This window comes from Ailuropoda melanoleuca, chromosome 14, assembly GCF_002007445.2.
Source record: "Ailuropoda melanoleuca isolate Jingjing chromosome 14, ASM200744v2, whole genome shotgun sequence".
Lineage (NCBI taxonomy): Eukaryota > Metazoa > Chordata > Mammalia > Carnivora > Ursidae > Ailuropoda > Ailuropoda melanoleuca.
The window spans coordinates 36,985,772-36,997,466 of NC_048231.1; the positions used below are offsets into that span (position 1 = coordinate 36,985,772).

Consider the following 11,695-nt stretch of genomic DNA (forward strand, 5'->3'; position numbering starts at 1 on the left):
CTCCGCCTTCGGGGGGGAGCGAGGGGACGGGCAGAGGCGCGGCCGGCCCCCGACGTCCCCCAGCGCTGTGCGCCCGCCCGCCCGGCGCCCTGCCAGAGGCGCATTCGAGCCGCGGTCCCGCCCTCCCGCCCGTCCGATTGGGCCTCTCCGGGGGTGTGTGGGAGGGGCGGGGCGCACGCGGGGGACGCCGAGGAGATGGTACAGTCCAGCCACCCGGCATCCGACCCCCCCTCCCGGCGGTTCAAGTTTCTGCGCCCGGAGGACGCGGCCTCGGCCAATCCCTGGGCTACAGGGCGCTTTTAAAATGCAGGTACGGCTGCGGGGAGGGGGACGGTGGGAAAGGTAGGGCAGGGCTTTCCTTAAAGGAGACGCGCGGAAATGGACGCCGAGCCCCCTCCCAGGCCTGCGTCCCCCGCCCACACTCCCTCGCCCCAAATAAACAAATACCCGGGAGCCGGAGGACAGCTCCGCTTCTCCCTCCCGGGGGCACCAGAGTCCGGCGTAGTCTGAGATACGACGAACAATGGGACTCTGACTCGGGGGTCGCTCTCCCCGGAGGCAGGGCGGCTCTTTGTCCCCTTCCTTGCCCCCATCTCCACTCCCGTCCCCTGCCAGAGCATGCGGAGGGGCTGCGTTTCCACCCCAGCCCAGGGCTGTGGCTCCTGCGTCTGCGCCCCGGAAGGCCAGGGCCTCTCCAGCCGTGTCCGAGCACGGTCTGTACCCTTTCCCCTGCCCCAAAGGGGCGAGGGCACGGGGAACTTGTCCCCCGCCCGGAGCCGTGCTCAGAGCACTGCTCCCCCGCCCACCCGACCGCTAGTCCCTGGGCGTCGAGGGAGTGTCAGAGCTTCCTGAGGTGGAGACCCCAGGAGGGGATGGAGGAAGATCTCCCACCGGGGCCTTAACGCCAGGGTCGGGGGTCGCCAAGCCGGCCACCGAACCCCCTCCCCACCGGCAGCTTCGCCGGGCACCCGGGGTGTTCCCCCAGCCTGTGAGTCTGTCTCGTTATCCTCGCGTCCCCGAAGCGTGTTTACGGCGCGCCTGCTGCTAGCTGGTCCGAGGGGGGCGTCCCTCCCCCGAGACCCGCAATAAGATAAAACCCGCGCACTCGACTGTGAGCAGCCACGGCCTGGAGCGCGCGCCCGCGCGGCAGCTGATGTCCCCATTTCCAGTTGCTCAGCCGTGCGTTGGACAGTTGCGCACCCAGCACCTTCTCTACACCAGTCCTGTTCCAGACCCCCGGGGGATTCCGCAGGGCAGTGACAGCAGAGGTCACTGCCCTGGGGTGGGGGGAGGGGGGCAATTGCAGTCTGTGGGGAGGAGGAGAGAGTGGATGATAAACACTAAATAACCACCAGGCTGTGCAGGGGATTAAGACAAGCTGCTGTCACAGAAAGTGATCATCAGTTACTTTAGATCCCGTGGTCAAGGAGGACCTCTGAGGAGGTGCATCTAAGCTGAGACCTGAGCAGAAAGAACAAAGATGAGGGGGGAAGGGCACTCCAGGTGGAGGGAACAGTTAGTGCCAAGGCCCTAGGGCTGGCCTGTTAGCGGCCTATTCCAAGAAGGCCAGTGGGGCTGGGAATGGGCCAGGGAAGGGGTGAGAGATTGAGGTCAGAGAGGCCGGATCCTGCATGATTCTAAGGCAGCTGGGAGAGCAGTAGGGGGTTAGCACCAAGCAACCTGACCTGATTTGCTTTTTAAGAGGCTCACTCTAGCCCACAAGTGAAGGGATGGGGGAGGTGCATAGAGAGGTCCAGATTCAGCACCTCATTCCCCACCCACCTGCCCCTCTCTCCAGGTAGACTTCAGGAGGGAGTGGTAGGGAGAGGATGGGTGGGAGGAGCAGAGCTTTGAGGGTGAAGCCACAGAGGAGCTCAGGGTTCCCAGGACTTGGCCCAGGCGAGCCACTGTTCTTCCTGGGCCCAGCCTAGATGAATCGGGGTTTGGAGAGGGTTTCAGCTCACACCTGGGAGGCTCCAAGCCTGTCTTACCCCAGGAAGCCAGATCAAACAGCTCCCTGAAGGCTGTGCACAGAGCTGCTTCCGGGAAAGGTAAGAAGAGGATGCGTGGACTCACTAGGGAAGTGGTGGAGGTGGGTAACTGCACCCGTGGGAACGCCCTTCTCTTTGTGCGGGGCCCCAGGTGGTCCCCATGGCCTGCATCTTAGTCCCTACCTCTCCAGGGATCACAGCCACTGCTGAACGTTCCAAGAGAAGAACGAAGCCTGCATCTAGATGGGGTTTGCTTGCAGCAACTACAGACAGTAGGACCAATGGTCCCCCAGCCAGGACCCACGTCCCCCCTAGGTGCAGCAAAGAGCACTAGAGATGATGCTACCAGGTGGCCCGAGGGAGACTCTGCTCCCGGCTCCCTGGCTGCCCGGAGAACAGGCTTGGGCGGAACAAAATAGGATGGCAGGAGGTTGAGAGGGCCAGGCTAAGACAGGGTCCTGAAGCAAGAGAGACCGGCCAAGTCAGAGCCCCCTCCCTAAGGGCCGATGTCCTTCAGGGTCCAGCAAAAGGTGCCAAGCTCCCTAGAACATTCACAGTCCAGCAGACCTTGTACCCCAAGCCATGGGCTCAGAAACATCATGTGTCTTGGTTTCTAGCTTCCCGGTCATAACAGGCTCAGCTTTGTCATGGAAACAGTAAAACCAAATCATGGCGCTTTAGCAGAGTCATTCTCTAGATGCCCAGTAAAAGTAGTTGGGGGTCTTTTAAATAATAAAGATACACCCCCAACTCTCCAATTTTTTTTGCCTTCAGACCGTCCCAGCGCGTGTCCATTTAAAAGCACGCAAATGTTTTTGAGAGCCGGGTGGAGTGAGAGCCAGAATGCGGACATATAATAGACAAACTGTTTCAAAACACAGGGTCTGTGACCCTGGCAACTGATGATAAGACCACACCAGTGGTGAGCAGCCTGTCTCCCCACTGGGAAGGGAGCACAGAGCCCAGAGCAGACACCATTTGGTGTTTGCAGGGTGAATGCACAACGCTTTGGCACATGACCAACTGACTCTGAGCCCCTCATTTTAAAGATGAGGCAACTGAGCCCCAGAAGGGAAATGACTTGCCCAAGGTCACTTTCATTCGTTGGTTTACTGCACACACAAACATAATTAGGTAAGCATGTATGCATACGAGCACATGTACATGGAATCATACGCACGGCATGTATATAAAATGCGTGTAGATGCATTGTGGTGAGTACCCCAAAGAGAGGAGTAGAACATATCATCGAGGGAGCGGCCTGAAGCACTGGGCTGGGATTCCTGGAGGAGGTGACATCTGAGTTGAATCTTTTTTGTTTTTCAGTCATCTCTACTCCCAGCGTGGGACTGGAACTCACAACCGCGAGACCAAGAGTCAAATGTTCTACTGACTGAGCCAGCCAGGTGCCCCCTGAGTTGAATCTTGAAGAGCGAGTAGGAGTTTGTCAGATTTTGGAGGGGGGGAGGAGGGCGTTGGGATAGTCAAAATGGAGGGAACCACACAAGCCAAAACCCCAAAGGTAGGTGACAGTGAGCTGGGTGGGGGTGTCAGAGGGAGGAAGGTGATTGGGTGGGGGTGTCAGAGGGAGGGAGGTGATGGAACGGGGGTGCCGAGGGCTCTGTGAGCTGCAGGGAGAAGCGTGTGTGGCCTCTCCCTGGGGCGGGTAGTTAACAGCAGTAATCACCACCGCCACCCCCACCACTCACCCAGCACCCAGTATGAGCAGGGGACCCTAGGCCGGTCCTCACGTGATGACCATAACAACCTGGTAAGACGGTCATTAGTCCTTCTAGAAGTCTATGCCGATTCTCTTGGCTTGCTTGTTTTTCTCCACAAAGCTCGGATGACCATGTGAACTTATGGGCGATGTTCAGAGGCGTGTGGACACACAAGGACTCAGGCACAGATGGAAGGGGGAAGGTTGCCCGCTGGCTGGATGTTTCTACAGGCCAGCAGAGCGATGGTGGCTCACCAGGCCTGGGGTCAGACTTTTTTCTGCCCTCCCCACCCTGGGGGACCCTGAAACAGGGAAGTCACCACGTAGGGCTGAAGGGCCTCCTTGCCTAAGAAATCAGGGCCCATGGAAAAGCGACTATAATTTTTTTTATTAAAAGATTATTTATGTTTTTTTTGAGAGAGAGCAAGAGAGAGCATAGGGAGGGGAGGGGAGGGGCAGCAGGAGAGAGAGAAGCAGACTTCTGGCTGAGCTGGGAACCTGATGCAAGGTGGGGCTCCATCCCAGGACCCTGAGATCATGACCTGAGCTGAAGGCAGATGCTTCACCAAGGCACCCAGGTGCCGCACGACCATAATTATTATTAATAAAGTGACTAAGCACTTTCCATGTAATGGCATTGCTAGGGCTTTACACAGCTCTGCACAGCTTATCTGACTGAGTCCTAAGTGCAGCCCTGTTAGGTGGGAGCCCTTGATGCCCCTTTTACAAAAGGGGAAACTGAGGCTCACATAGGTTAAGTCACTTGTCCAAGGTCACACAGCTGGCAAGCGAATGAGCTGGGATTTGAACCCAGCACCATCTGAATCCAAGAGCTCCCCTGACCCCACACACCACTGCCTCTTCTCAAAGAGGAGAGCAGACCAGACCAGATACTTTGGGTGTCCCTTTCACTGTGGCTCTGGTCCTACCATGCCGGGGGCCTGTGCCATGCCAGGCCCACGGCCCCCCATGCCGCTTCCTCCTGCTGCAGGCCTTCCGCATTGTAACCAAGTCACAGAGACTCCCCAAGCCTCTGGATGGCGGCCACGGTCAGAGCTTCCCAGCTATTCCTGCTGACAGATCACTGCAGGGTGTGAGCGCCATGTCCTGGCTCCTGCATTGCTGATTGGCTCGGTGACCTCAGGCCACTCCTTTATGTAACCTCTCTGAGCCACAGTTTTCTCATCTAAGGCTTTCTCCACAGGGCCAGTGTCAAGCACCTAGCAGAGCTCTTGCAAAGCTTTGGAAAGGTGAGCTATGCCCTCCACCCCCGCACATTCTTCCCATCCTCTGGGCCAGCACAGTCTTCTGATAAGGACATTTGCACCCATCTTCTGGAGGCCAACACCGAGGTACAATAAAACAAGGGCTGTCCAGGAACCTAGTGCTTACCCCTGGCAAACTGGGCTACGAAGGATGCCAGGAATGGCCCTGGGCTGCCACCAGCTTCCTTTGAGGATGCGAGCAGCCCAGAAAAGGCGGAACCTCAAGAACATAAGAATTTAGTGATCAAGCGTCTCAGCTCCCACATTTATAGGTGAGGAAACTGCACAGAAGCTGGGGCCACCAGTCGGAGAGCGCTCAGATATTGGGTCCTGGAGGGCCGCGGTGGCAGGTCTGGGGGAAGTGGGTTCATTCACTCACATCCGACCAGTGTGCCAACAGGGAACAGGAAACCAGCAGTGCCCAAGACCACTGCCTAGACATGCTGATGTCTCAGTGGGATGGATGGAGCTGAAGCCCAGTGGCGTCATGTGCAGGCAAAAGCCTAGAGCCCAACCCAGAGGAGGGCCTGGGGAGGCACAGAAGGCCTAGAGCAGAGACCTGGCCAGACTTTTGTTTGCTAGAGAGCGTGTGACTGGTGTGTGGGCACAGATCAGAGAGGGTCAGCTGAGGCTTGGAGGCTGCAAAACCAGGCCAGCCAGAGACAGGGCAGGTCGATCCCCTTTGGTTCCTAGGGTGGAAGGCCCCGTTAGGGACCAACTGGGAAGTGTCTGCATCTGTACCGCTCCCTGCCCAGCTAGGGCCACCGAAATTCTCTCCTCCCCCTTCAGCTGCTGACAGCCCCTCGCACTACTGTCCTGAGGAGCAAGGCAGGAAGGAGGCTCATCCACAAGGGAAACTGAGTCAGGGGAGCTCTTTGCAGGACTACCTCTCACCTTAACACACTTAAAAACGCTGTTCTTGGGGTGCCTGGGTGGCTCAGTCAGTTAAGCCGCTGCCTTGGGCTCAGGTCATGATCCCGGGGTCCCAGGATAGAGCCCCGTGTCGGGCTCCCTGCTCAGCGGGGACTCTGCTTCTCCCTCTGCCTCTGCACCCCCACTCATGCTCTCTCTCTTACTCTCTCTCTCTCTGTCTCAAATAAATAAAATCTTTTAAAAACCACATGACCACATTATTCTTATTAGGAACTATTTTAGGGGCACCTCACTGGCTTGGTCGGTGTGACTCTTGATCTCGGGGCTGTGAGGTTGAGCCCCATGTTGGGTGTAGAGATTACTTAAAAATAAAATCCTTTTTTTTTTTTAAGATTTTATTTATTTATTTGACAGAGAGACAGCCAGTGAGAGGGGGAACACAAGCAGGGGGAGTGGGAGAGGAAGAAGCAGGCTCCCAGCGGAGGAACCCGATGCGGGGCTCGATCCCAGAACATCGGGATTATGCCCTGAGCCAAAGGCAGATGCTTAACGACTGATCCACCCAGGTGCCCCTAAAAATAAAATCTTTAAAAAAATAAATAAATGAGAATTTTTATAAATAAAGTCTTAAAAATAAAGTTTTAAAAAAAGGAACTGTTTTATATTACAACAAATGGACACAGCAGGAATCTGGCAGCCACTGCCCATCATAGGAAGTCACTGCCACTTTTGAAAGCCCCTGGGGCCCCTCCTAGTCACATGCCCCAGCCCACCTGCCCCAGGATTCTGAATGTTGCCTTAATTATTCCATCAGCATACTATATTTCCCCCTTGTAGCAGACTGCTTGATGATCATGCTTTTGAACCTTATTTAAACCATATTGTGCGAGACGCCTAGGTGGCTCAGTCAGTTAAGCATCTGCCTTCGGCTCAGGACATGATCATGGGGTCCTGAGATCAAGCCCCACATCTGGCTCCTTGTTCAGAGGGGAGTCTGCTTCTCCCTCTGCCTGCCGCTCCCCCCTGCTCATGCTCTCTCTCTCTGACAAATGAATAAAATCTTTAAAAGAAAATAAAAAAAAAAACAAAAACGTATTGTGCTTCCTGGTTCTTTGGCAACATTCTTCTCCCTCATTATTTCCCTGACACACGGAAGCTGCAGTTGGCTCACTTGCTTGGCTGTGTAGCAAGGTTNCAATCTTTAAAAAAAAATTAAAATAAAAAAAAAAAAACGTATTGTGCTTCCTGGTTCTTTGGCAACATTCTTCTCCCTCATTATTTCCCTGACACACGGAAGCTGCAGTTGGCTCACTTGCTTGGCTGTGTAGCAAGGTTGACATATTGGACTTTATGTCTTTGGCGTGGGGGCAGAGAAGGGCTGTCTTGTGCACCCTAGAACGTTTACCAGCATCCCTGGCCTCCATCCGTTGGATGGAAGTAGCACCCCACCCCTAGTTGCGAGAGCTGAAATTCTCTCCAGACCTTGCCAAATGGCTCCTGGGGACACGATCACCCCCAGTTGAGAATCTCTTCTAATACCCATTGCATGCATATGTCACTTTTCCTTCTCTTACAGGACATTTGTTTCTTGTGTTTTGCGATAACCAGCAATGCCGCCAGAGACGTTCTGGTGCAGTCCTGATGTGCGAGTTTGAACTTGGGTTTGGGTCTAGACCAAGACACAGAGGGGCTGGGTCATACAGTACATGGCTTCAGTTCGACCGGAGGAGGCCAGACTGCTTCCCGAAGAGGCGGTGCCAACTCACAGTCCAGCCAGCAGGGTGTAGGATGCTGTCACTCCAGTGCATGCTCGAAACTTCGCTCTCTTTCCACACCTGCTCTGCCTCCCTCAGGCTGTCAGAGCACAAGAGAAGCCCAGGCCAAATTGCATACTCTAGGTGCCCACTATATGAGGACAAAACAAAACCAAACAGAAGAAGAAAGAGTATAACAGGTTTAAACACGGATAACTTATCTGAAATGTTTATATTTATCAAATCGATGCTCTCACACATACTGCGCAGGTTCAATGCAACACTGCGGAATAGTCAGAGGCTTTGCAGCAGGTGACAAGTCTCCGGTCCCAGACACTGGGTCTCTGAGCCCGGCTGTGTCTCCCAGTGACTATCACCATCGCTCTGGGAAGGGCGAAGCCCAGGCCGGCAGTCTCATCTGTGACGGGTGGTGTCTGTCTGCCTCCCCCACGGTATGCTCCTTGAGGACAAACCCAGCTCTTGTCTGAGACCCTCAGGCCATGGCCCCAGTGGTGTTGCCTGGATGTCTGCAGGAGTGCCGTCTGTGTCAGAGACACACCTGCCCAGCCCCCTCATCCTCCCAAGTGCCCCTGGACATGGGGTGCTGCTTTCACCCCGGGTCTACAAGAAGCCGTGCCCCAGGCTGCAAAGATCAGGGACCAGTCTCTTCCGGTGCCTAAATATGTCATGTGCTGAGTGTGGAATAAAAGTCGACAAAGACTTTAATTGTTAATGTGGCTCTGCCGCTGCAGGCCGGGCCTCCCAGCCCCTTCCAGCTTGCTCCCCTCCAACCCACCTCTGATACAATCCCAGCAATAACAGTAATTCCCCCACCCCCACCTCCAGTTGAGCCCACCGTGGGCAGAGAGAAGATGGGACATGAGTCACTCTAACAGCTATGCCATCCGGCCACCACTGTGATCACCGCTCTTCTCAGGACCCTCTCAGCACAGAGCCTGGGGACTCAGGGAGTGTTTGTCAAATGAGTGAATGATGACGGGGGAAGTTGGGTTCAGTAGAAAAGCCCAGACTCAGAGTCCAGTCTCTGGTCTGATACTGGCTGGCAGGTGGCTGTGGGCAAGTCACACCCCTCTCTCCACCTCTGGATCTCACCTGGAGATGGAATCATCTCAAATGCACAAGAAAAGGCCGGCTGGAACCCTAAGCCACACGGTGGGGCAGATGGGACACTGCTTTGCTGGGGAAATTGCTGACAAGCCTGGGAGTACCCCAGGGTCCACATGGAATGATCATCCTGAGACTCTGAAAATCTAACAGAAGAGCGGCCCCTCTGTCAAGAGGAGCCTCGGCCTGGCAAAGACCCAGCACCAGGACACAGCTTTGCAACGAAGAACTGCCGTCTTACCATCCTGCCCGTCCAGAGCCCCTGCAAACAAGTCAGGGTCCTAACGAGGCAGCTGGTCAGGCTCTATCCACAAGGCCAGCGGGTCAGCCCCGTGGTCTTGGCCCTGAGTACCTGTTAATCACACAAAAGCTGGCAAAATGCAGATGCTCAGACCCCACCTCACACCAACTCAATCAGAATATCTGGAGAAGGTAAGCCTGGCGGGCAGGGCTGTGAAGCACCGGGTTAGATCAAGGTGTTGTTCACTGGCATCAGGCCGCACCAGAAGGAGACATCCCCATTTCTTGGGAGGGGCACACCCCTCCCCAAGTGTCTGGATTTAGAGATAGTTCTCTAAGATTATCCACATTCCCCACATAATCCTCCAATGTGCTTCCTAGGGTAGGGAAGGGGGCTAGGAACTCTGGAGTCTCTGTAGTGTTCTCTTAACACCCCTACTTTTTGAACCATATGTAATGGGAGAGAATGGAGGGAAGGAAAGTATTAAAGCTATAATACCAAGCAATTATCTGGGACTGCTGGACACAAAAGACCAGCATAGAATGGGGGGGGGGTGGAGACCATACTGGGCAATTCTTGTAAAATTTCGGAACACCAAGATTGAGGAGATCCTAAAAGCATCCAGAAAGAGAGACAGAGAGCGGAGACCACATACAAGAGATCATGAATCATAATAACATTGACATTCTCAAGGCAACTCCAGGAGCTAGAAGACCATGGAGCAATGCCTTCAGTGTCCGGAAGGAAAAAACTTCAGTACCTAAGCCATCAAGTGTGGGGGTAGGGTAAGACATTTTCAGATTAAAAAAGAAAAGAAAAGGGGTGCCTGGTGACTCAGTCAGTCAGGCGGCTGCCTTCAGCTCAGGTCATGATCCCGGGGTCCTGGCATCAAGCCCCCTGTCGGGCTCCAGGCTCAGCATGGTGTGAATCTCCCTCTCCCTCTGCTCATGCTCGCTCTCTCTCTTGCTTGCTCAATCTCTCTCAAATAAATAATATCTTTAAAAAAAAAAAGAAGGGGCACCTGGGTGGCTCAGTCATTAAGCGTCTGCCTTTGGCTCGGGGCATAATCCTGGTGTCCTGGGATCAAGCCCCTCATCGGGCTTCCTGCTCCACTGGGAGCCTGCTTCTTCCTCTCCCACTCCCCCTGCTTGTGTTCCCTCTCTCGCTGGCTGTTTCTCTCTCTGTCAAATAAATAAATAAAATCTTTAAAAAAAAAAAAAGAAAAGACAAAATTTCCCAGACATCCTTTCTCTAAAATTAGTAATGAAACCAAGAAATAAGACTCAAAGACATGAAATGCAAGAAACAGGGAATCCCAAAGCCGTGGTGCAGGAGAAGCTGGAGGGTGAGGGCATGGGAGCCAGGAGCAATCAAGGCAGAGTGGGACAGGGTGAAAGGACTCCAAAGAGCTAGCCAAGCAAGGGAGCATGACTCCATGGGTCCCTCCCCCACCAGGGGGCTTGGCTGTCTTACAGGGAATATTACAGCTCTGCCAGCATTTGGTGGTTGTATTAGTGATAAGCACAAAAGTAAACCAAGCAAGTCAAACAAGGAGGCAATTATTAATCCCCAGGGAAACCCGAAAGTCCTACAAGGAAGGAAATGCAGTCATAGGACATATGGTGGCTCCATTGGCCATAATGTTTATATACATAGTATATTACAGAGACAATATTGATTGACCAAAAATTGTGATATAGCTGTCCTGGGAGGACAGGGAAGGGGACGACAAGTGCCTACATGGACTAAACCCTCCTGGTCCCTAAGAGAAAGGCAGCGCTAACACCTATACTGGAGAGCCAGTGAAGAGCAATGTGTGTTATTTGCAAATATGCAGATTAAGTCACAGAAGAATCTAGTTGCCTCTGGAAAGCACAAATCAGGGGTGGAGAGAGGAGGCAGGGGACTAGGTTATTTCAGTTTTTTCCTTTAAAGCCTTATAATTTTATTTGATTTTTGAAACTCTGAGCGTATGTTTTTGAATTAATAAAATATTTAAAAAGCCCGGCATCGGACTTCTTATTAGAAACTCTGAAAGCTAGAAGGCCCCAGAGCAATCAGTTGCCTTAAAAGTCTGAGGGAAAAGGATTTCCTGCCTGGATTCTACGTCCATGGAGAGAATCAGCCAAGTATGAGACTGGAATACAAACTTTTTCAGAAATTCAAGGTCGCAAAAAAAAAAAAAAAAATTTAACTTCTGTGCACCTTCCAGGAAGCTTTTGGAGCACATGCCCTCGTAGGTCCTGAGAACAGACCCTGGAACGGGACAGCTTCCCCAGGCGGCGGGGACCTTTCCAAGGCTGGCTGGGCTCCGGCCCCCAGCTCTCAGAGGCCCAGAGCAGAGAAAGGAGCCCTCGGCCTGGACGGGCCCCTGGTGACGACTGGATAAGATATCCACATGCCTGAGCATTTGACACCACTGTCTCTAGGAGCAGGGTGAATTGGCTGGAAAAATTAAGAAGACACATTTAAATACCTTGCAAGATTTTTTTTTTTTTTTTAATGATTTAACTCCAGGGCACACACAAACAAAACTATAAGAAAAGGAGCTGTCATTGACCACCTGGTGACTTTCCTGAGTAACATTTACATAATCCTAATAAAACCCTTGACTGGTGGTTAAGGAAGAAGTGTATAGAGCCCCCCAGGGGATGGGAGGGAGGGGAGGAGGATGGAATGGCTGAAGAGAGCTAAGCCTCATTTGTCCTGACCAGAAGGTGACAGAA

General features: G+C 53.5%; 1 protein-coding gene and 1 long non-coding RNA gene across 2 annotated transcripts in view; one reads left to right on the forward strand and one right to left on the reverse strand.

Annotated features, from left to right (window-relative positions):
* CCDC85C (coiled-coil domain containing 85C) overlaps positions 1–104 on the reverse strand; it is an 86,380-nt gene extending 86,276 nt beyond the window's left edge. The window contains exon 1 of the mRNA XM_034643071.1: positions 29–104. Within this exon, the coding sequence (XP_034498962.1) occupies positions 29–104 (76 nt within the window). The remainder of the gene's footprint in view (positions 1–28) is intronic.
* Positions 105–179: 75 nt separating this feature from the next.
* On the forward strand, positions 180–9,878 carry LOC109489350. The gene is made up of 3 exons (XR_002142316.2): positions 180–310; positions 3,318–3,513; positions 7,426–9,878. It is a non-coding gene; the product is annotated as an uncharacterized LOC109489350 (long non-coding RNA).
* Positions 9,879–11,695: the final 1,817 nt, after the last annotated feature.